The sequence below is a fragment of the Zingiber officinale genome, chromosome 2B (assembly GCF_018446385.1).
Source record: "Zingiber officinale cultivar Zhangliang chromosome 2B, Zo_v1.1, whole genome shotgun sequence".
In the NCBI taxonomy this organism is placed as follows: domain Eukaryota; kingdom Viridiplantae; phylum Streptophyta; class Magnoliopsida; order Zingiberales; family Zingiberaceae; genus Zingiber; species Zingiber officinale.
The window spans coordinates 108,194,654-108,220,031 of NC_055989.1; the positions used below are offsets into that span (position 1 = coordinate 108,194,654).

Below are 25,378 nucleotides of genomic sequence, written 5' to 3' on the forward strand. Positions count from 1 at the left end.
CAGGTTAAGTCATAGACTCAGGCAACTGGATATAGAAAAAAATGAGACTTTTAGCCTTTATTGGAAGAAGGCATGTCTCGAAAAATTTATACCCGGTCCTGAATTACACCATGAAAACACCCAACTTTGATCGCTTATGGGAATAGAAATGGTAAAAAAGGTTGAGGAATCAAAGGAATCTCATACAAGCGGCACAGAATTATCATTCCACACATGACACGGAAGGCATTGGGGGCGAACTGGGATAAGGGGATACCAAAATATTGATTCAAGGAGAAAAAGAAGGAAGGGATAGGAAAGCGGAAACTGTCGAGAAGCTGGTCATTGAAGAAGGTCACGAAGCTAGTGGGAAGAGGACAAGGGTCGTCATCGGGTTCTGAAAGGTGAAACTTGTATGCTTTAAAAAGCTACAAGATAGATTGTATCGACCTGAGGTCACTCTTATAAAAATCAGAACGAAAATACGCGTAACACGGTACTATCGTTTCTCCGGTCATTATCAAATCGAAAAATGAAGGAGCAGAAGATGAGGGAGAAGAAACACTTACAAAGGAGATGCACCAAGGAAAAAGTGAACGAGCAGAAACGAACAGAGAAGGAAAGGTCGAAGGAAGACGAAGGACTGATGAACAACTATTGGAGGCCATTAGGGGTTTTAAACCAAAACCCTTAAGGAACATAGGGATTTGAGCCGAACAATCAAAACACCAAGACACACAAGAGCCGTCAGATCAAGGGAGAGAAGAGTCATCGGGTCACATGCAGAAAGCGTGTGTCGGACATCATATCAAGGGAAGTTTGTGTGACATGTGTTAGCTTCCTATGAAGTAGCATTTATGATGGAAAGGACAGGGAAATCATAGAGTTGATATGGGAACAGTGGCACTAAGCCTCACTGGGACCATGCCTCCAGGACCATAAATTCCATACGGCTACCTCGGGAAATGGAGTAGGAGGCGGCGGGAAGCATTGATTAAAATTTATCGCCTCATCCCAACCTCGGAATTAAAGTAAGATTCAAATTTAACTAATATCTTATGTAATACGTTTCATGATCACAGGTGGATTGGGCTAAGTCCACAGGTGCATTTCCTTCAATCTCCAACAACATTTTAGTCGGGATTCCAGACTCTCGCCCTAGCGCAAGTTATAAATGAGAATGCTTTCAATCTCCAACGACCTCTCGGTCGAGACTCCAGACTCTTGCCCTAGCGCGAGTTATAAGTGAGCATGCTCTCACGTCTAACGACCTCTCAGTCGGGACTCTAGACTTTCGTCCAGCACGAATTATAAGTGAGTATGCTCTCACCCCAACGACCTCTCGGTCGGGACTCCAGACTCTCGCTCCAGCGTGAGTTATAAGTGAGCATGCTCTCACACCCAACGACCTCTCGGTCGGGATTCCAGACTCTCATTCCAGTGCAAGTTATAAGTGAGCATGCTCTCACACCCAACAACCTCTCGGTCGACTTTCCAGACTCTCGCATCAACGCGAGTTATAAGTGAGCATGCTCTCATGACCAACGACCTCTCGATCGGCGTCCCAGACTCTCGCCCAGCTCGAGTTATAACTTAGCATGCTCTCACAACTAACGACCTCTCGGTCGACATTCTAGACTCTCGCCCTAACGCAAATTATAAGTGAGCATGCTCTCACGACCAACGACCTCTCGATCGGCGTTCCAAACTCTCGTCTCAACACGAGTTATAAGTGAGCATGCTCTCACGACCAATGACCTCTCGGCTGGTGTTCCAAACTCCCGTCCCAGCACGAGTTATAAGTGAGCATGCTCTCATGATCAACAACCTCTCGGTTGACATTCTATACTCTCGCCCCAACGAGGGTTATAAGCGAGCAAGGCCTTCACCAACTACCTTTTGGTCAGTATTTTAAACTCACCACAGTAGGGGTGATAGACGGGCAGGGCCCTTGCCATAGCTCAGAGAAGTAGTTTTTCGGGGGGGGGGGGGGCACTTAAAGTTGCTATCGTCACGTAATTCATGGATATTCAAAAATGCCCTTTTTATTAAAGACGTCTGCATGAAGCAAGGGAGTTCCAGTGGGAAAAAGGTAAAAGGACATGAGTAAAGATTGAAACCCGATCAGGTCTGTATTTAATTGATAAATTACAGGGGAGCGCTCCTCAAAATCTCATTCTTAAATCAGTGAGAACATAGAGGTCATCTAAGTGCTTAAAATTCTCTGCTAGTGATAGCGGGGATTTGGCACCCTGGGCAAAAGTGTTCTACTTGACTTACTTTTTTAAGATGAAGTTGAGCCTGTGCTACCTTAGCTTGAGTCAACTGAAGAATGCGCCATTGTTGAGCAATTGTTTCATTTTTAATCTTTGCTTCTTTCTACATATGGGACATGGAAGAGGCGTGTTTATCTTTCAAATAGATCATGAATTGAGCCTGACTCTCCAGGTCTGAATAGGCTTTCTGTTTCAGCGCTACCTCAGCACGTGCCCGTGATTTAACAACTAGCAAGAGTTCTTCAATTTTCCTATAAAGGAAAGACTGAAGATCCCTCTTCTGTGCCATCTCGGCTAAGATTGTATCCTTCTGGGCAAGCAGTTGGGTCATATGTGTCAGTTGTTGGCGAATGTGTTGTAGTTCACTAAACTCGACGTTCAACTCCATGAGTAATGGACATTAGTTAAAGGAAAGTATGTATATGTGGGTGAGGGTAAACTCTTTTTAAAGAGGAAGATGGGAAAAGTTGCCTTTTGCAGAGATTAAAGTGGCCCTTCACCTGAGGTTGATTGAGCAATTAAACAAGTTACAATATCGATGGTCTAGGTGTTGGAATATATACTAAAAACCTAGCTTTTTGTATAAACATTTATTTAGAAATAAGAATCACATTGGTCAAATATCTACATTTGTATACAAAGTGTAGTTGTTCAATTAATTTATATTGTAGATAACATGGTGTGTGGTGTCACACACAGAAGATCATGTTATCAATTCCTTATAAATTATAAACAGTAGCTCACGACTAAGTTGGAAGGGAATAAACCATTGGAATAGTCGTAGTGTAATTTAGTATTAGTTTATCTTAACTATAAAATTACACTAGTACACTCTGAGTATATTGAGCATGACTATTTAAGGTAAGTTCTTTTTATACTAACTGAATAAAAGAACTAGACCTTTGTTATTATGGAAGTGTGTGCTCTTAATCTTGATATAATAACAAGCACATATATCTAGTATTTATTTCTTTGACTTATCAATGAGTGAGATTTAGTTCAATAAATCAAGAGGCCCGATAAGTTGGGAAATGATATTATTTATAATGTGTGTGTTGTTGATTATAGAAGGAAATTGTGTCATAGTAATCTAGGTTGATAATGTCCCCAAGAGGAGCTTATAAGGATTGTCATGTAAACACTACAGGTGGACTTAGTCTGACATGACGATAAGGTTGAGTGGTACTACTCTTGGAGCTAGATATTAATTAAGTGAGTTGTCAATAACTCATTTAATTAGTGGGCATTCGATATATTAAACACAGAAACATTAACACACTCATGATAAAGAGGAGCCCATATAGTAATATGGGATTGATGCGGTAGTTCAATAATAACTCTTTAGTGAAATGAGATATTATTGATGAGCTTGAGTTGGGTGTTCGGGGCGAATACGGGAAGCTCAAGTTCATCGGGAGACCAAAATCAATTCCTCCTCTCGGTCTCTGTCATAACCTTTTATTTATAAAGTATTATATCCACTCATATCCACCTTAAGGTGGCCGGCCAAGCATAGCTTGGAGCCCAAGCTAGGGCCGACCAAACCAAGGTGGGTTGGTTACATTAGGTGGCCGACCCTAGCTTGAACCCAAGCTTGGCGTGGGCGGCCACAATGAATTAAAAGGTTTTTTATTTTTTAAAAATCTTTCTTATGTGAAAGCCATGATTTTAAAAGAGAGTTTAAAATTTAAATATTTCCTTTTATAGTTTTCTACAAAAGATTAAGTGAAAGGTTTGATATCTTTCCTTATTTATAGTTAAAAAGAAGATTTTAATTTTTGATAAAACTTTCCTTTTTTGTAACCATCCTCATGATTTAAAAGAGAGTTTTAAAATTAAATCTTTCCTTTTATAGTTTCTACAAAAGATTAAGAAAAGATTTGATATCTTTCTTTATTTGTAGATTGAAAGGAAGATTTTAATTTTAGAGAAAACTTTCCTTTTTGTAAATCATCCACATGTTTTAATAGAGAGATTTTAATTTATAAAAGTTTCCTTTTATAACCAACCATGAAGGGAATTTTCAAAAGAGGAATTTTTATTTAAAAATTTCCGGAAATAAATTAGGAAGTTTTAATTTTGTGTTTAAAACTTTCCTTGTTTGGAGGGATTAAAGTGGCCGGACATATATAAAGTTTGAAAGGGAAATTTTATTAAACTTTCCTTTCATTGGCAAAGAGAATAAGGAAGTTTTAATAAAACTTTCCTTATTTGCCAAGACCAAGAAATATAAAAGAGAGAGTAGAGGTGCCTCACCTCATAACAATATCTCTTCTATTATTTCCTCTCTTCCTTGGTTGGTGGCCGGCCCCTCTCTTCCTCTCCATCTCCTATTCTTCTTCCTTGGCCGGCGACATCTTCATCTCAAGGAGCTTGGTTGTTGGCCGGATCTTGCTAAAGGAAGAAGAAGAGATAGGAGGTCTTGTTTCTTAGCATCCCTTAGAGCTTGGTGGTGGCCGAACCTCATCTTCTCTTGGAGTTCTTATGATAGCCGAAACTTGCTTGGAGAAGAAGGAAGCTTGGGTGGTTCTCGTCTCGGTAGATCGTCGCCCACACAACGTCCGAGATAAGAAGAGGAATACGATAGAAGATCAAGAGGTTGTTGCTTACAAAGAAAGGTATAACTAGTAATTATATTCCACATCATACTAGTTTTCTTTGTATAGATTTTGAAATACCAAACACTAGAGGCATATGATTTTAGGTTTCGAATTTGTGATTCGAGTTTGTATTCTTTTGTTTTTTTCGATCTTGTGATTCAATTGTTTCTTTTTGTTAAACCTAGGATTACTATAAGGAAATTAAATATTAAATTTCGTTGAAAGGCTTTGTCTAGGAAGTGGCGGATGCTCCCATACCCAAGAAGGCATAGTGCCTCGCCATGTTTAACCTGGAAGCCAATATCTGAAATTAATATTTAATTGAATTTGTAAGATGGGTGAATTTGGATCAATAATGTTAAGTATCGTTTGCGATCCAAGTTTAAACCTCTAAGAACAGATAAGTTAAATTTGGAATCAATAATGTTAAGTTTCGCTTGCGATTCCTAATTTAATTTCTAAAGAACACAATAGGTTGTTACGAATGGTTCCGGACTTATACAAAATTTTTGTACAAGAGAACCGATACGATATTCTGAGTATCAACCAACACTAGGAAAAGAAGCAGCATTCATAGTCATAATGGCGAAGTGAATGAAACTCAAGTTTGAGTCTAGTCAGTCGGACTTGAGCCTCCTTCGACTATATTTGGAGGGGAGGCTTGTGATACGATGCATAAAGGTAGGGCCCGATAAGGCCAGACAGTTAGAAGTCAAGGGGACATGACAGTCAAGGGTGGTTAGAAGTCAAAGGGACGTGACAGTTAACAGTTAGGAGGGGAAAGGAGTTAGACCGCCTAACGTTATTGGTCGTATAATTCCCAGTTGGGTACAGACAGAGTGGAGTCTCAGATCTGAGACATAAGATGTAGCCTAGAGTAGTGCCTGACCTACCCTGACTGGTCGGACTTCCTCAGCTCGGGTCGCATAGCTAGGTCTGGTACTTTCAGTAAGATAACTCCCGGTCGACTTTTCAGCGATCCAAGCATGAAAGATGGGGCCCACGCCACAGCTCATCTCCCTCATCAAGACTCAAGTCAAGGGGCTCACTCGAACGGTCATCCCTGTTGGACCCCGTGGTAGTTTTGATGTGATCAACCAAGTTAGTTAGGTCCTGCTGTGTTTGATCCCTGTGTCTGAGTGTGCAGGAGCTTAGGAGCACAGGAAGTCGAGTGGAAGACGCAGCTAGCGAGAAGGACGACACGGGAAGGGAGCCGACGGGCTCGGTGCGTCCGAAGGACGAGAGAGCTGTGGAAGAGTACTCCGGTGGGCGTGAAGAGCGTGCGCGGCGTTCGAGGGACGTTAAGCCGGGACGGAAGGCTGCTCGAGGAGAAGGCCGGGAATTGGGTTCGGGTGAGCCCTATTCTGGTTGGCCGCAATCACCCAAAAGAACGGAGCTTCGGAAGCCAAAGCGAAGAAGAAAAGGAGTCAAAAGAGGCTGGAAATTACTGTAGCAGGTGTAGCTTGAAGGCGCCTTAAACAAGCTTGAAGGCGCCCTTGAAGGCGCCTTCAAGCCTGTTCAAGGCGCCTTCAACAGTCTGTTTTGACCGTTTGCGCTGCGGATAAAGTTTTATCCGCTGACCGAGCTGGAGGCGCCTTAAACCTTGTTGGAGGCGCCTTAGACCCTCGGGATAGACTTTCCAGGAGCTATAAAAGGCCCCTGGAGCTAGGAATTCAATAACAACTTTGACAATCAACTCTGTACTTAATTCCTAGCAATAGTTCTGAGCCGTTAGTGTGTAAAAGGCTTCTCCGCCTTCAGAGAAAGAGATTCTTCTAGTGAGCTTTTTCATCGCCCTGGATTAACAACCTCCTTGGTTGTAACCAGGTTAATTGCTGAGTTTCTTTTTACTTCTGTTAATTTAATTGTTATTATTTTACTATTGCTTTTCTGAGTTGAAATCCGAGGAGGATATTTTTATCTTGTGTTTTCAGCAATTCACCCCCTCTTGCCGGCCTCCGCTGTACCAACAATCCCGAGCTGTCCGTAGCTAAACTAAGGCAGGACAGAAAGCACTAAGCGACAACATAATGTTAGGGAATCGTAACCTCCTATAAGAGAATAACTGTCATGTGTCAAGGAATATTCTAATGGTCTGCTGTTGCCTGCAAATGGAACCTTCCTTCCACCAATAGAAGGTCATCGTACACCTTCTCTCACCTGACAGGCACTGACACCCGACATTCTCTGACAACATGCAGCTCTGATGGTATGCAACGTCATATAAAAAGGGAGGTCATCTCCCTTAGTCAGGTATGCGCACATACACACTCATCTTCTACAATTATTTTTTCCTTTGTACACTGTTCTTTTAGGGAAAAAGTACCTGACTTGAGCGTCGGAGGACCTGCGCCTGAGACTTTTTTCCTAGTTTCTGATCTTTGATGTCCCGTGTGCTTGTCTGAGTGTGTACAGAGCTAAAGTGTTGCCGGTCTTGTTACCACTGTCGAGGAGTACCATGTGGGGGTTCATTTTTCTAGTGCACATACGCTAGGTGTGTCCAAGTCACCTCTCCATCAACGCCAACACTATCTCATTCAGCCTTTGTCTGACTCAGATTCCGGATAGGATCACCGGGCATACCCAGAGATACTTAACTTTATATATAACTTTTAATAGGCGGTCGGTCGGATAGATGCCGAACGAACATGAGGTTCTATGTGAACACTCGGCCGGTCAATGCCCAGGGGGGTCCAAAGGTGCTCAACCTTATATATAATTTTTAATATACGGTCGACCGAGTAAAGCCCGAATGAATTTAAAGACATGTGGCCTTATAAAACTCTTGGTATAAGATCGACCGGACGAAGATTAATCAAACACAAGGCCTCCTTTGTATACCCGACCGGGTAAAGATTGGGCGGGCTTAAAAACGCTTATCCTTAAGAAACTCTACACGTATGCTCGGTCGGACACAGGTCAACGAGGTTTAAGCTAATCTATGTCACATTGTCCTTGAAATAAAGTTATAACGTGCATGATCTGTCACATGATTTCTTGAATAAAACTTTGGTAAATTGTAGGCATTATATTAGTTTCTGAACAAATTTCTACAACATGCAATATATGATAGAGCAGATTGATATTATGGCAACAATACGGTTGGCCTTGTGGACCGACCGATATATATTCAACAGATTAGCAGCAGACAACATTATGACAAACTGTTAAAACTTGTCGGAGAATATTCCTTTAGGATTTTCTTCGAAGGTTATTATGTTTCTCATATTGATTGTAGCAGCATATTCTCTTAACCGTCTCAATAAGGGCACAATGAATAACGACAAAGGAGGTACATCTTGGGTAGAAAAAAGATTTCTTGGATTATACGAAACATTCAGGATGTACTTTCTTTCATTTTCTAACAAACTATGAGGTATCGGGGACCACCTCACGATCGCGGAGGTTATGTGAGGTGGTATAAAAGAGGATCCTTTCCGTTGGCAAAGTATATAAGCATTTGCATCTGAATCCTATCCTCTTGCAAATAGTTTCCTTATTGTTCTTCATCTACCTCTTGTAGTGAGAACTGACTTGAACGTCGAAAGACCTAGTCAAGAATCTCACCTCAATCCTAGGTCACCAATATTTTATTAGATCGTATGATTATACATAAAATTATTGAAGAGTTTTTTTAATCTTAAAAAATCTTCTATCTATCAATAAATTATTCATTAAAATTCTTATATCATCTTCTCAGTCTTGAGATATGATCAAATATACTTTAATTTTAAACTTTACCGAAAGTTAGTAAAAAATTCATACTCTTAATAAAATAATAAGATTTAATAATTCTATGTCCCACCTCAATCCTAAACCCTAAGATGAAATAATTTCATCGACTTTTCTAGATAGTACCACAAATCCATTTAAAGGGATCGTCTCTCGAATCCAACGGCCGAGATGGTTCCGAAGCTTCTCGAGCTGAACCGGAAAGAAAACTGTTTTCTCCCATAAAACCTCATCCGCCTCCCCTTCCGATCTGTGTCGCCGGTGGTGGAACTCTCGCTCAAATCCCACCGGACCCAGGTCTTCAAGCTCGCGTTTTAAGGTGAGATTTTCGCTGCCTTTCCTTCTCTTGGTGAGGTCTTGTGCTCGGTGCTTGCACGGCCTTCTACCTTGATTGCTTAGAGTTTGACCAGACACTTGAGCTGGTCAGCCTTCAGGGTTTTGGTTCAGATTTTTTTCTTAACTCTCTTGACCCCAAAACAAAATTCGATTCTTTTGCCATTTCAGCTCACTGCGAGTGACTTAATGTATGCTTTATTTATCGAAGATATTTTTGGAAATGTTTATGGCTTGTATATGATTCTAAAAGTTACAAATTTGTTGCATTTGATTGCAGAGGGGATTGGTGCTTGAACTTCGTTATGAAATCTCTGCTTCTTGTGTAAAATGAAACGAATTTAGTGAGTATATTACTCAGTAATATTGCTTTGCTCAGTAGGAAACATTTTTGCACTTTATATCTTTTTTGCTTTTTAGCATTGTGCTGTGTCTACCAATTTATTTTAATATATACATTTGTTAAATGGCGTATTCTGCTTCTGTCGTGCGAAATTTGAATATTTTGACGAAGTACTGATATTGCACTACTAGAGATCCTTCTATGAACCACAAAAATAAATAAATAAATGCTTGCACATCATTCCCGGACCACTAGATGCCGCTGTAAATCTGATTTCATATGTTTTTAGATGGCCCTTTAAACAACGTAGTTGGAAATTTTAGAATTTTCCCCTTTATTTTTGAGATAATATAATGTTATGTTTCTCATCAGCAGACGATGGCTTCAACTTTCTATGCAATGTCTACTTTTGGTGCTATTGCTTCTCCTGGAAATTTTGGAGCAGACAAGAAGTTAACTTCTAGACAGAAGCTTTCTTCTGTTGTTTCTATATCACCTAGTTTAGTCATCAGTAGCAGGAGGCAAAGCTTCATTTCTTCGAGGAGAGACAACTTTAAGATTAATGCCATGGCCAAGGAATTATACTTCAATAAAGATGGCTCAACAATTAAAAAGTTACAAGTATGTTATATGGATAGTAAATATTTCCAACTATGTGACTTATTGAGTCCTAAATACGTGCTTTTTTGTTTCTAATACTCCATTCTGGTGTCATCAGACTGGTGTAAACAAGCTTGCTGATCTTGTTGGGGTTACTCTTGGCCCAAAGGGCAGGAATGTTGTATTGGAAAGCAAGTATGGATCACCTAAGATTGTGAATGATGGTGTTACAGTAGCAAAAGAGGTCGGAAATCCTTCACTTGATGATACCTAATGTATCATGTTACTCTCCGCACTTTGTTTGATATAGTGATTATTAACTCATATTCCTGCCTTATGAATGATTCATTTCTGTGAATTTCATATTTGGTTTTGCTTTTTCTTGACAACTGGTCATCATGATCCATGTTAGTTAAGGTGGCGTGGCCTATGCTATTTAATATTTTCTGTATTTTTTGATACAGAAGTCTCTTTTCTCACTACTTTTTAACTTCTCTTGAAGACAAACAAGCCCTGCAATGTTTTCATGCTAAATTTACATGGTCCTTTGCAAGGATACAAATGTCATGTTGGGAACTCATGCATTCTCACAGTTGCAAGAGAAAGAAATTATATCGGATGGTATAGTATGCAATACTGCTCGCTTCATTGAAGAATGTACCTTCTGATATATATGCCACTTAGATGTTGGTCTTTCTGGATTGATACATCTGAATAGGAAACATTGTGTAGTGCAATTTTATTTGTGCTGCTTGAATTCCATGAAAATGCTTTTGATTGATGTGTATTGGCAGCATGACTGACTGTCATAGCTGATTATTCTGCCCATAATATTATAGTTGCTACCCTTCACAAGTGGAATTTTCACTTTTTTGTCCATTTGATGGCAAAACATTTTGATAATTGATGCTTTACTTGTTGTTTGATATTTATTATGTTATGTGATATTTATCCTTTGTAACTCCAATTGAAAATAGGTTGAGTTAGAGGATCCTGTCGAGAACATTGGTGCCAAACTAGTAAGGCAAGCGGCTGCTAAGACTAATGATTTGGCTGGGGATGGGACAACTACATCTGTTGTTCTTGCTCAAGGAATGATTGCTGAAGGTGTTAAGGTACACCATCATGATCAAATTCTGTAGCAGCTTGTGGATTAATTGTCCCAACTGGTCACTTATGTGTACCTCTTTCAGGTAGTTGCAGCTGGTGCTAATCCTGTTCAGATTACCCGTGGTATTGAAAAAATTGCCAAAGCTCTAGTTGCTGAACTTAAGAAGATGTCTAAGGAGGTAAGCTGAGCTTTTTGTCAGATTGTATCAGTCATCTCCAAATGTGAAATCAGACTAGCTAGAAATTATGTTAGCAATGATATCACTAGTTTGAATTATGCAGTCTTGTGATACAGGTTGAAGACAATGAACTTGCAGATGTTGCAGCTGTTAGTGCTGGTAACAATTATGAAATTGGCAATATGATTGCCGACGCAATGAGCAAGGTTGGGAGGAAGGGAGTAGTTACTCTTGAAGAAGGGAAAAGTGCTGAAAATAATCTCTATGTTGTTGAGGGAATGCAATTTGATCGTGGATATATTTCCCCATACTTTGTGACTGACAGTGAAAAGATGACTGCTGAGTATGAGAATTGCAAGGTTTAATCTCATCACAAGTATATATATATCTATATATATTTTGTCATGGAAAGTTCCTTTCTCAGATTAGTGTATGACTGAATGCAGGGTTGCATTAACTTATATTTTGTATTTTTCAGTTGCTTCTTGTTGACAAGAAGATCACAAACGCAAGGGATCTAGTCAATGTCTTGGAAGATGCTATACGAGGGGGGTACCCAGTTGTCATAATCGCAGAGGATATTGAACAAGAAGCTCTAGCAACGCTGGTTGTGAATAAATTAAGAGGGGCATTAAAGATTGCTGCACTTAAAGCCCCTGGATTTGGGGACCGCAAAAGTCAGTACCTTGATGACATCGCAATACTGACGGGAGGTTGATTTATTTGCTTTCCTCATATAATTCAGCTACCATATATTCTGCTTGCAATGCATTATTCTTTCAAAGATTCTTATCTGATTTTGTTTATGCAGGTACTGTGATCAGAGATGAGGTTGGTCTTTCCCTGGATAAAGCTGACAAAGAGGTTTTGGGTACTGCTGCCAAGATTGTGCTTACTAAGGATTCAACCACCATAGTCGGTGATGGGAGTACACAGGAGGAAGTCAATAAAAGAGTCGCACAGATCAGAAACCTGATTGAGGTTGGATTTTAGGGAAACAATATACTTTACTTTTACATAATAAAAAATTCTAAATGAGTAACTGCATTTAATATACACAGGCTGCTGAGCAAGAGTATGAGAAGGAAAAGCTCAACGAGAGAATAGCAAAGCTATCTGGTGGTGTTGCTGTTATTCAGGTAGGCTGAAGCTTGTTTTTAGTTTCTTTTTTTGTGCCTATATGCCTCAATGTTTGACTGGCTTGTTTTACTTTGCTTCTCAAACTTGTGCAGGTTGGAGCACAGACGGAAACAGAACTAAAAGAGAAGAAATTGAGAGTTGAAGATGCCCTTAATGCTACGAAGGTGAATTTTATGGCTGTTTATTTCGCTGTTCTTAGTATGCTCTATGTTTAAGATTGTATTCTAATCACCTTTTGTGCTTTATGTTCAGGCTGCTGTTGAGGAAGGTATTGTAGTTGGTGGCGGTTGCACGTTGTTGAGGCTTTCACTGAAAGTTGATGCCATCAAGGAGTCTCTCGAGAATGATGAGCAAAAGGCAAGCATTCCTCCTGCATAGAAATGCTTCATTCATGTGCATGGGCAACACGAATCATGTCAAGGTCTTCTATGCTAAATCTTTCCTCGCGATACAACTTGCAGGTTGGGGCAGATATAGTAAAGAGGGCTTTGAGCTACCCTCTGAAGTTGATTGCTAAAAATGCTGGTGTCAACGGAAGTGTAGTCACCGAAAAGGTATGCGATGCATTGATTTCCCAAAGCTATTTTTGACCCACTCATGTTTGATTTTCAAGCTTTAGGTCTTGTCAAATGATAACTTCAAATTTGGTTACAACGCCGCAACTGGCATATACGAGGACTTGATGGCTGTGGGGATAATCGACCCCACCAAGGTTTGTTTCTTTTCATGCGATGCACACAACATTCTATTGCTCTCATTGATACACATAAATGCAATACTTAACAACAGGTTGTGAGGTGTTGTTTGGAGCATGCTGCTTCAGTAGCGAAGACTTTCCTCACTTCTGATGTGGTGGTTGTCGACATCAAGGAACCGGAGCCTGTTCCAGCAGGGAACCCAATGGACAACTCAGGTATCAACACTGAAACAAGTTTAGAAACAAGTTGTATGATCTCCTTACGAGTTGCTTGCTGGCAGGTTATGGCTACTAAACAGAGGAAGAAGGACGTAGGGATCATATACACGCTTCATATGCGGAGTAGCTTAGGGCAAAAACCCAACATACGGTTTGGTTTGAGAACCAGTTTGAGCAGAGGGAATTTTTTTTCTTCAGAATGTCGATGACTAGATGTTTTGTTTCCAACTATTTACATTGAGAGAATGTTCGACAATTGGATTTGAGCTTGCTGGCTACGTTATTAGATTGGTCTGTGGGACCCATTTGATCTTCCAATCAGAAGCCAGGGGAAAATCCAAGGAATTTAACGAGGCTCCAGCGGTCTCTCGCTGAACGGGGGCCGGGACAGGATTTTATCCCATCCTAGAACGAATCTCGATCGTCGGTGAGCCACAGCTGCTCCATTCAACGCTCGTGATGCGAATTCTAAAGCGAACTTGCATATCTCCTTGGAGAGGAGCAGTGCCATATATATATAAATATAAACATTAAACAAATCAGTTTTCGGTTCTGAGCTCCGTCGTCTCCTCTGCTGTTCATTTCCTCGTTTTCTAGGGTTTCTCTTTCCCATCTAATATCTCTTCTTAAACCCTAACCCTCCTTTCGATTCTTCCGGGAGGCATGGATGGCGCTGGAGGAGACTTGGTCGGAGACTCTGCGAAGGGAGCCACCGAGACGACGGCCAACGAGGTTCTTAGTGGCGGTGCCCCGCCCCCGTTCCTGAGCAAGACGTACGAGATGGTGGATGACCCGGCGACGGACGCCGTCGTCTCGTGGGGGCCTGCCAACGACAGCTTCGTGGTGTGGAATACCACCGAATTCGCCAGGGACCTCCTACCTAAGTTCTTCAAGCACAACAATTTCTCCAGTTTCGTCCGCCAACTCAATACCTATGTACGCTTCTTCCACTGGTTCTCTAATCGTCTGCTTTTGATCTCGAAATCTTCTATATCGAACATTCTTCTTGAGAAAATAAGAAGAATCGATTGGTATAGCTGAAAATAAGAATTCTTGAGAAAATAAGAAGAAACGATTGGTGTAGCTGAAAATAAGAAAGTATTACTAACTATCATCTCCAGATTGGAAAGTTTCTGGGAGAATACATATGAACAACCTGATAACTTAATCAAAAGGAAGTTGAACACTCTCCTATCTTGGGTTAAATGGGGAATTTATTCGTTTTTTAGTTTGTTGAAGTTGGGAATGTACCCTTGAGTTTCTTGTTGGCAGTCCTGGTATTGGTAGTTGTTTCCTTGCTAGGTGGTTTATACTTGGTCAAGGCACTTAAGGTGCAAGTGTTGAGTTGCTCATGCAATTTAACATTTTGGACATGTGCATGAGCATCTTTCAATTTATGAAATCAAGTAATGAAATGTGATCGAAGTATATTGTAATCTTATTTCCACCATTTGAAAACCTTTAATTGAATATTCAGGCTAAAGCATCTTATAGCATAAAAAACATCACTTGAATAAAGTGAAAAGTGCCTGCTGTACAATTCATCATATCCTAATGCCTGAAAATATTTGAATGAAAATTTACTTTATGATTATTGGTATTTTATGAACTTATCAAAAATAAAGATTTACTATTATTATGAACCAAGTATGAATTAGAGTTTCGAGGCTTGCATGTGTGACGTATAAGCAGGTAGTAGCGGTTCAATGTCTAGAAAACTTGTTATCTCATTACTGCATTATCTGAAATTTTGGGCATCAGCTGGTAGTGGAAGCTCAATGTCTAGAAAAACTTAGGGGGTGTTTAGTTGATGGGTTTAGGAATGAGGGAATGGATGATAGTGAAAGATAGTGTTTGGATTGTGGGTTTGAGAATGACAATTTGGGAATGATTTCTAGATTTATAGGAATCAACCAAACCCATATAATTAGGTGGGTTTTATTCCTATTCCCATTCCACCTTACTATCAAACCCATACCCATAGTCATTCCCATCATTTAATCAAATGCCACCTTATTATCTCAATACTGTATTCTGTGAGATTTTGGCATTGTTTGGACCTTGCCCAGAGAATGAGGATCAATAATTATCCATGACCGCTGTCATGAGCATCTATAATTCAGATTGGATAAACTTAGACCTTGCGCAGCCCACCATCTAAACTACTAATGGGAATGGGCGAGTCAAATAATAGGCATCTAGAATATATATTTAGGTACACTATTCGGTCTACTAAAATGTAACACTAAAAATTATACAAGTATTGTATGGTAGTGTTGAGCTTGGTTCTGAAAACTATCATGTACTGGCCAATGCACATTCCAACATTTCTAAACCAATCAGAGTGTAGCAGTTGAATTATCAAAAGTGTTGTTAATGTCACGTTTCGAAGGAGTTCCTGCCCGACAAACGGATAATATCTCCCCCTTATGATAATATATGAAATCTGGATACATTGTCACATGGTTATATAAGTATAATAATTATAGCCCACACGGCTAGAATCATATACAACCGCGCAGGGTAAATAACAGCCCACACAGTTGGAAGAAAAAACACAGTGGAAGACATAAGGACAACTCGCATAAACCAAAAATGACAGATTGCGATCCGTCTCGGCTTACACAACTACCACCAACAACCACAAAAGGAGTCATAAGGCTGAACACCAAGTCCTAGTCAATTTATTACAACACTATGTCTATAAAATCCAAAGAAAATGCTAGTAAGCATAAAACAGAGTAAAAGTCGTCCTCAGATATGATGCGGGATCGACAAATAGGATACCCCAAGACAGGGGCGGAACCAGAAAAAAAAATTCAGGGGGGCTGAATTGTACAGATATTTTTTTTACGACTAAATAAAAATATTTAATAATTAAAGTTTTACATCAACTCTTAGTCTCTTACATAATATACGATACTGCAGAAACTATACATATGAAATCTGAAATCTAACGGACAAAGGAGTTAAGCTCTAGACTCGTCTATTCATTTCCACTGTGCTGATCCCTCCAAGGCTCCAACTCTTGCATAATATATGTTACTGCAGAAATTGCAGCCAAATAAACATGAACGTCACTCATATAAATTGTAATATGCACAGAATTTTTATGAGAGAGAGCGTAGAACAGAGCAAAAAAAAGAGGTTCAGAATTTTGAAGAATCAACGATGAACAAAGAACAGTTTAATAGCAAATGTTTCTGTCAATATAGAAGCAATAAGAAATAGGTCTACATCTCATTTTGCAACCCACTTGATGACTAACAACATAAAACACTTCTCCATGCAAAAGCTATTAGCCATTTAGCCTATTAAGTTAACCACAACCAATTGATCTTATTGAACACTTAAGATTCTCATTTAAACCATATAACAGGCTGCAATACTAATACTTACAATATGTGATTGAAATGATATTGTTAGAGTTTACCAAGAGTCCAAGATACTAGAACTCGAGAGTCTTTCCATTGTCCCACTTAATACTCGACTGATTCTCCATAACCTGATAAAGTAACATTGAGAACATTTAATCTAACTTGCAAGAAAAAAAAAACTAGAAGTTTAGGAAAGATTAGTCTACCTTTCTTCCATAGGGCTTCATTTTCTGGTTGGCACAGAAGTCTGCGACTGCGACGGTCGACGAGTCGATACAAGAGGAGGCAATTGGATTCTACGAGATTGCATTTGTTGAAAATGTTGTAATATTTGCTCATTTTCAATTGTAGAAAAAATGTCCTTTTCAATGTATACAACTAGACTGTCATTCATCCATTCATCTCCCATTCTATTGCGTAAATCAGTCTTCACAGTCTTCATTGCAGAAAAAACTCGTTCAACCGAAGCAGTTGCAACTGGTAAAACTAATGCCAACTCTATCATACGATAAACCAATGGGAACACCAAATGTTTTTCAGTCTCAACCAATTTCTGAGCAAGAATTCCCAAGTCATCAATTGAAGAAAAGTAAGGATCATCCCGCAGATTATAAAAGTAACTCATAAGTTGTTGTTCCAAAAATAAATAATCAGTACCACAGAAGTCCTCGGGATAAAAATCAGCAAGATGGATGAGTTTGTGAACATCAAATTGAGAGAAAGAATTTCTTGGATGAAGACATGATATGCAACCAAGCAAATCCATACTAACTTCTGAAAATCGATTATTCATCTCTTGTATAATTAAATCAACAACCTAGCATTCAAATTTACAACCATGATAACATTAATACTCAATGAAATCTCTTTAACAAAAAAACAAGATTTTTAGAAATAATACCTGACAAAAAATCTCCACACGATAATGATGAAAATTGGTGATGAGTTGCCCTCTACGCCTACCATGACCACGAGTTAGCATGTTGTCCTCCATATCAAGTATTGGAATCATATTCAATTCACAAAATGTGTTAACTTGTTCCAAAATTATCTGCCATCCATCTTCCCTGAAGTCTTGTAGTCGACATTTCACACTTCTAACCAAGGACATGGCTTGAACAATATTTTGATCCCCTTGTTGTAGGGAAAGTGATAACTCATTTGTAATTCCCAATATATACTTCATCAAATGTAACACAAAAACAAATTGATAACTCTCCATCTTTTCAATTAAACCCGCGGCAACACCTTTATTCGCAGAATAAGAAGCATCATCATGTATATTTCCTAACACTTCTATCACTGAAGACCACATAGAGCATAAACGAAGTAATGTTAAGTAGTGTGATCCCCAACGAGTATCTCCAGGTCTTGCTAAACTAGTTTCTTGATTTTTTCCTTTTCCACTAGTAATTTCTCCACTTTCCAATTCAGCAATTATCTTATCATGTTGAATCTTTCTAAGTTGATCTCTCCTCTTACAAGATGCTCCAGATATATTCACAATCATGGTTATATACCCAAAAAATTCACTCACAGTAAAATTGTCATGGGCAACAGCAACAAGAACTAATTGGAGCTGATGAGAGAAACAATGAACATACATTGCAAATGGATTTTCTTGTAGTATCAGGGATTTCAATCCATTAAACTCGCCACGCATATTTGAAGCTCCATCATATCCTTGGCCTCTCAATCTAGATAATGATAAACCATGTTGCACAAATAAAGTATCCATAGCCATTTTCAAAGAATGAGAACTAGTGTCAGGCACATGCACAACCGCAAGAAATCGTTCAATTACACATCCTTCTTTATTCACATACCTCAAAACAACTCCCATATGCTCCTTCACTGAACTGTCCCGAGCCTCATCAACCATCAAAGAAAAGAATTTATCTCCAATATCATTGATTATAGCAAGTGTGATCTCTGAAGCACAAGCACGTGTTAAATCCTTTTGAATTTTTGGGGAAGTCAATTGATTGTTTGCAGGAGCATTTTGTTTTATAACTTTAGAAACCTCTTCATTTCGTTGACTATACCATTCAAGCAACTCAAGAAAATTACTTCTATTTGAAGAACTAGTTGACTCATCGTGTAAGGTAACCCCTGCTTCAATAAAAAGCGTGTCACATCCAACATTGCTGTTAAACGAGTGCGATAATCAATTTCCATATCGCGACTATGTACTCGTAAAATATTCTCCACACTATGCCTTTGATATTGAAAAACCTCAAATTGTATTCTAGCTTCATTGTGACAGCTATTCACAGTCCCCATATGACGATTGAATCTTTCTAATGCCCTTTTCCAATTGTTGTATCCATCTTTTATAAAGGCATTATCTACATTTTCTTTATTTAACGGTTTGAAAAGATAACACCAAAAGCAAAATGCAGCATCTTTTGATATGCTATACTCTAGTCATGTATATTTTTTATACCAAGTTCCTTGAAAACTTCTTTCTTGATTACCAAAAGTTGTTTTCGGATACACATGACCATTTGGTTGACAAGGCCCTCGGAGCACATACTCTCTTCGAGCTTGATCTCGAATAGCAATATCAAAGTCTTCAATTGGTTTTCGTAATCCCGGATCACTAATAATATCATCCAAATTTAATTCTACATGGGATTGATTTTCCACTTGTTCAATAACATTCGGCTCATTAGAGGAGCTAGAGCCGGAAGGCCCGGAACTACGAGTTCGTTTAAAAAATCTCTCCATATCCTATACAAATAAATAACTAAAAATAAATTATGTAATGAAAAAATATATATTGAACTAAAACTTTAATAAACTACCACTACAAATGCAATAGAAAACTAAACTGTATATTAAAAACTAAACTGCAATAAACTACCACTAAAAAATGTACAAATACGATTCTGTATATTAAAACTAAAACTTTAATAAACTAAAACTTTAATAAACGTTAATAAATTATGTAATGGAAAATGTACAAATACAATTCTGTTCATTAAAACTAAAACTTTCATAAACTAAAACTTTAATAAACGTTAATAAATTACATAATGGAAAAATGTACCAATGCAATTCTATACATTTTACACAAAAAAATCAAATAATAATGGAAACTACCAAGTACCCAAAAATGGTATTCTGTACATTTTCAAAAAAAATCAAACTATAAAAAATAAATAAAACACAACGAATCTAAATTCAAAGTTCAAACCTTATGGAGAAATGACGTTGGAGCTTGGAGCCTTAGAGATCCAGTTGCCGGTTGGAGAATGGAGACTACTGCCACCGCAACGCCGCCGCCGCTTGCCTTAGACTCTAGAGTCTTGGAGTTGGAGGAGAGTTGGAGTGGGAGAGGAAGAGATTAGGGATTTAGGCCTTTAGGGTTTTCGCTGACCACCGCCGTTCTGTGAAGTAGCAGCGAAGAGGTAAATCGGCATCAAATTAATGAAAATAAAAGAAGATGTCGTGTTTAATGTTTTCACTTTTTTATAATTATTTTATTTATTTAACGTGGGCCCACTTTCCACTAAGTTATATATTATTTAATTACAAAAACTAAGGAAGTAAGAATATGAAAAAAACACCTTGTTATCTCCGTCACCCACCGCACCTGCACCTCAGCACCTGGCCCACCTGCACAACGCCGACGCGGACGCACCACACAAACGCCGAACGTGACAAACGCACAGTGGCGAATGGCGATGGCGATTGGCAAGCAGCGCCGCAGGCCCGCAGCGGCAGGGCAGCGCCAGCCCCGCACCGCCGCACCGGTACACAGGCAGCAGCAAGCGCCGTGGGCAGCGTCTTGTGTCCACTGTCCAGGTGGGGGAGGCTGAAGCCTCCTCTCATCCTCTTGCGTCGCTCGGAAATTTTCTTATCGTCCGGCGATATCAATGGACGGCAGCCACGTTGGGGGGGGCTGAAGCCCCCCTCAGCCCCCCAGTCGGTCCGCCTCTGCCCCAAGAGACTTTGCAACATCTACATGTTCCCTGAGAAACATAAAAGTACAAATAGGGGTGGTGAGTCCGGGTGACTTAGTGGGTAATAAACATGATAGTGCATGGTTAATATAAAACATGGAGATCAAAGCATACAGTCTTAGTACGGAAATAAGAACATGGTCATATACGATATAATGAATGCAGATATTCAATCTGGATCTAAGACACACGGTATAATGATCAGTAAACTCACTAGGAATCAGCAACATATATGCTCGTAGCACCTGAGCAAAATTAATGAACATGTATGAAGCATGACATCCATATGTAACAATCATAGCTTAATCAAATGCAACATATCACAAATATATACAGATATATATCCAAAAGATGCACAGCGTACCATATGCATATGAACATGTATGCATCACTCCTACACTCCACTCTAGCCGCCACTACATTTGAGTGACCGAGCGGACAGGACTGTGACGATTGCTCGCGTCTCCAGCTGCCACTACATTCATGTATCTGAGACGGGCAGGATACAGAGTAGTTATCTAGCTACATAACAAGGAGGGGTCATTGTCTGCACGACTCCAGCTACCATTACTCAGAATGGCCGAGCGGGCACAATAGGACAAGCTGAACCCAACTCTAGTTACCACTCCCCTTGAGTAGCTGAATGAGCGCGAATATGCCTGACGACTCTCTTACACAATAAGGGAGACAATGACCATCAACATGCATATAGTGTAATGATGAGCATGATGTAAATAATCATGATACAGACACCGTCAACGATGATGAATTGAGGACGTGAAAACCAGCGATCGAAGTGGACGGTGGCGTCGGACGAGGAGATCGGGAGGAAGAAGGGGATTGGGAGGGATGGAAATGAAGGTCACAATTACTCCACATATATACTTAGGGGTTAATTAATTATACACTAAGTTAATTCCTCAATTAACTCCCACTTAAATAGTTATTCCAAACAGGTTTCCTCTAAGTCTAATAGATCCATCCGCTTAAAACGTGTCATACAGACTCCGTTTAAATCCCAAATTTTTTTTTAAAAATTCTCAAAAAATTCTATAAGGTTATTTCTTCACTAACACTTATTATTTAATTGCCGTATCTTACCATTAAAGTTTTTTTTTGTTGTTGTTTGTTTTTATCTTCTCTTTATATATATGTCACCACTTCTCTCTTTATGTCATTTCTTCTTTATTCCCCATTACAATATTGCCTCTGCACCTTATCTTATTCTCTCTTGCTTATCGTTCTTTTACTGTTCTTTTTGTTGCACTATCTTTTCCTACATGACATATAATGTGCCATTATATTTATCATTTGACTGTAATATTTGACATAGGCCAATATTGAATAATAGGTTTGAGACTGTCAAGGATTTTATCTCAGTGATTTGCAATGCGTTTATTGAGTTCATCGTATCTCTAAGTTATTTATCCCTATAAATAGTTAGATTTTGTTTTCTGATAGAATGCTTCTGGAGTTACCATTATAACCTATTTTTTTTAATGCTTCTCAACTCTTTGATTTTTATTGATGTCTCCTAGTAATTTTATTCTTTCATTATCTTCTCTTTTTGTTAGTCTTGGAAGTATTGTGAGAAACTTAGAACTAAAGGTTTTAAGTAGAGATAAACTTGACTATGTGAAATCTTGTTTTAAAAATAAAAAATTTATAGAACAACTAAGATAGATGGACATGAATTTTTTTAGATATTTTAGTTTATTATTCAAAGAAAGATATGATAAAAAATATTATTATTAGGGCAAAGAGTGGGTGATTGAGATAGAGAGAAGCTCTTGATGTCTTTAGTCATTTGCTCTTTTAGGATAAAGGAAATCATGCAAGTCTATGGTACATTTTATCTGAAAACAACTAGATTTTCTGTTATCTAAAATTTTTTCTTATAACACTTTTGAAAAGTTATATATCTGATAAGTCTAAATAACTAACACATAGGTTGATGGGAAAAACAACTATGCTAGATTAAAAAGGAACATTTATTTTATTGGAATTTGCATTTGGGTCTATTCTCTGAATGAAACATACGAACAGTTAGTTACTGGTATTAATCATGAATAGAATGGTTATGCTAATAGTAGTTGCTTAGGATTGTTATGTTGTCGTTTGGAACCTAGGCTTGCTGTTTAGAATGGTTGTTATCTGGGTTTGATTTAAATAGTTTATGCGTTTAGCCACTAACTTTTATAATTTCTTGGTTCTTGTTCAACCTCGTTCAGGGTTTTAGAAAAGTTGATCCTGATCGATGGGAGTTTGCCAACGAAGGCTTCCTGAGAGGGAAAAAGCATTTGCTGAAGATGATCAATAGGAGAAAATCAGCTCATGCACAAAACCAGCAGCAGCAGCAGCAGCAGCCCCAGACACAGAATACAATTGAGGTGGGAAAATTCGGTATAGAGGGGGAGATTGAGAGGCTTAAGAGAGACAAGAATGTGCTCATGCAAGAACTGGTTAGGCTGAGACAGCAGCAGCAAAGTACTGATCAGCAGCTAAACACCATGGGCCAGCGCCTCCAAGGTATGGAACAGCGCCAACAACAGATGATGTCATTCTTGGCAAAGGCCATGCAGAGCCCTGGATTCCTAACCCAGTTCGTGCAGCAAAATGACAGCAATAGACGCATTGCGGGAGTAAATAAAAAGCGGAGATTGCCTAGGCAAGACCAGCTGGATGTTGAAAACACTATGCAGGATGGCCAAATAGTTAAATACCAACCCTTGATAAATGAAGCAGCAAAAGCAATGTTGATGCAGATTTTAAAATTTGACACGTCACATAGGTTGGAGTCTTTAGGAAACTCCCAGAATTACTCGATTGACAATTGTCAAGCCCCTCTTGAAGCTTTTGATAGCAGAAGTCCGCTAAAGAGGATATCAGGAGTTACACTGTCTGAAATGCCTACTAGTTCAAGCGAGTTCTCTTTACCTACTAGATCTGAATACTCAGCATTGCCCTCATTATCAGTGCCATCTAAAATTCAATCTTCTAGTGTACCAAATATCACTCCAACTGAAAAGCCTAAAATGAATTTGCCTGGGTTTGCCACTCCGACCCATACTAACATTGGTGTCTCACAACTTTCTCAAGTCTCTTCCATGATTCCAAATGGACATAATCATAGCTATGTAGGACAGAATGAAGGAAGCATTCCTATGAATCCTATTCCAGATTTCATGGATGAGTTGTCAGAAATTGAGACTGATCAGCTTGCTTCTGATGCTGACATGGACATATTGAATGATATCGAGAAGCTTCCAAGCATTAGTGATCCTTTTTGGGAACAATTCTTGACGGACAGCCTACCCTTGGGAGATGCTGAAGAGGTTGATTCAGGCATACATGAACCTGAGGAAGCAACGCTAGAGTCAGGGAATGGTTGGGACAGTACTCATAACATGGATCACCTCACAGAGCAGATGGGGAATCTCGCATCAGATCAATAGGTAATACTGAAGATAGCCTACATGAATCTGAACTTTCTGAAGTCTGACCATTAGTAATGGTTTGATGCAAGTTAGCAACTGTGATCGTAATCCTGCTTTTGATAAGCTACCTAGTTTCCTGCTTATCAGTGAGTCAAGAGGTATGTGAAAGAGTGTGTTAATAGTTTGTATAATTTTTAGGCAATCAACCTCTTTACTCTCGCAGCTGAAGAATAGTCTGCATAATTTAAGATATCATATTCCACTAAAGTTGATCCAATCTTCTCTACCATCATCTCTCTTTATCTATCTTGAGATTGATAACTGCATGAACATCTGAGGTTGGTTGCACGTGTGGTGTCCTGCAGTTTGGTTTTTGGCCATTTAAATAGCTGGTATATAGCATTTAGACATGTTTTCTCTGCATGAATTCCAGATAAAATGCTTTCAATCACAATTCCACGTGAATTGTCAAATGCAAGCATTTCTATAATGGAATCACCTAGGAATCCTGTGTAGGAATCCTGTGAGTTTTTAATGATGATGTGCTCCACTAATAACAAGATGAAGAAACTGTGTTCACTTGTAGGTGGGGACTATGGACATTTTCAATACTGCAATAATGGGCATAATGTTTAGCAATGGAAATTATCTTCCTTGTTAGTTCTAATCTCAATTTTTGCTACAATGTATAAAACTGTGATAGGGGATTGAAAGAAACGAATTGGATTATGTGATTCATCAAGAGTAAGCATGCATTTATCTCATGATTTGATATAGTGTACTATCTATAAACTGCACGACTCTATAAATCCAACTAATATATCCTGCATTCAAATTAAACTTTAGATACATCAATCATGCCTATAAGCAACTGAGTCTTAATCTGAGTCTTGAGATTTTCTTGGCATTTCATATAGAAAAAATATATACATTGGATGACACTGCACAGGCACTGGTTATATTCATGCAGATGCTTCAGTTTGTGCTTCAATCACAATTTTTTTTTGTTGGATTCTGACCGAGAAACATTGTTTCTGCATGTGGCTTTGAATTAGAAACATTCTAAACCACTATAAGCAACTGGTTGACGAGCATTCTTGAGTCCGATATATCTGCTTCCTTGATATATCGAACACAATACATATGTTAACAACTTAAAATATGTAGTAAACATGGTGCAGAATGACTTGTAGAAAAATTAACAATCCTTGGGACTAAAGTTTAAAGCATGATTTTTTTGCTGTTCTTTGGTGCATACTCCACTTTCAAGGAAAGATTTTGATTTATCAAAGTAGTTGCTATATTTTCCAAGTCTCTTGTTTTTACATATCATCCATCTTTGACGTTGCACGAGGTTGAATGTGATCGTCATGCTTTACAAATATCAT

General features: G+C 38.9%; 2 protein-coding genes across 4 annotated transcripts; both read left to right on the forward strand.

Annotated features, from left to right (window-relative positions):
• Positions 1 to 8,758: 8,758 nt before the first annotated feature.
• LOC122046726 (ruBisCO large subunit-binding protein subunit beta, chloroplastic) lies at positions 8,759 to 13,464 on the forward strand. Of its 3 annotated transcripts, none has more exons than XM_042607555.1 (16): positions 8,766 to 8,906; positions 9,201 to 9,264; positions 9,636 to 9,884; positions 9,982 to 10,107; positions 10,841 to 10,978; positions 11,057 to 11,152; positions 11,269 to 11,511; positions 11,631 to 11,865; positions 11,964 to 12,133; positions 12,214 to 12,291; positions 12,385 to 12,456; positions 12,545 to 12,649; positions 12,754 to 12,846; positions 12,912 to 13,004; positions 13,082 to 13,205; positions 13,271 to 13,464. In XM_042607555.1, exons 3-16 carry the CDS (start codon positions 9,642 to 9,644, stop codon positions 13,282 to 13,284), a joined length of 1,830 nt encoding a protein of 609 aa, XP_042463489.1. In that variant the 5' UTR covers positions 8,766 to 8,906; positions 9,201 to 9,264; positions 9,636 to 9,641; the 3' UTR covers positions 13,285 to 13,464. The 3 variants fall into 3 exon arrangements, with proteins under 3 accessions (XP_042463490.1, XP_042463489.1, XP_042463488.1); XM_042607554.1 differs by having other exon boundaries at positions 9,639 to 9,884; XM_042607556.1 differs by lacking the exon at positions 9,201 to 9,264 and having other exon boundaries at positions 8,759 to 8,906; positions 9,639 to 9,884.
• Positions 13,465 to 13,730: 266 nt separating this feature from the next.
• On the forward strand, positions 13,731 to 24,257 carry LOC122046727 (heat stress transcription factor A-1-like). Its single transcript, XM_042607557.1, has 2 exons — positions 13,731 to 14,144; positions 22,785 to 24,257. Exons 1-2 carry the CDS (start codon positions 13,872 to 13,874, stop codon positions 24,006 to 24,008), a joined length of 1,497 nt encoding a protein of 498 aa, XP_042463491.1. The 5' UTR covers positions 13,731 to 13,871; the 3' UTR covers positions 24,009 to 24,257.
• Positions 24,258 to 25,378: the final 1,121 nt, after the last annotated feature.

Coding starts and splice junctions, on each gene's coding strand:
- LOC122046726 (XM_042607556.1), top strand. CDS start 9,642: ATGGCTTCAACTTTCTATGCAATGTCTACTTTTGGTGCTATTGCTTCT. Junction 11,866..11,963: donor CATCGCAATACTGACGGGAG/GTTGATTTATTT, acceptor TTGTTTATGCAG/GTACTGTGATCAGAGATGAG. Junction 12,650..12,753: donor TCGAGAATGATGAGCAAAAG/GCAAGCATTCCT, acceptor TACAACTTGCAG/GTTGGGGCAGATATAGTAAA.
- LOC122046727 (XM_042607557.1), top strand. CDS start 13,872: ATGGATGGCGCTGGAGGAGACTTGGTCGGAGACTCTGCGAAGGGAGCC. Junction 14,145..22,784: donor TCCGCCAACTCAATACCTAT/GTACGCTTCTTC, acceptor AACCTCGTTCAG/GGTTTTAGAAAAGTTGATCC.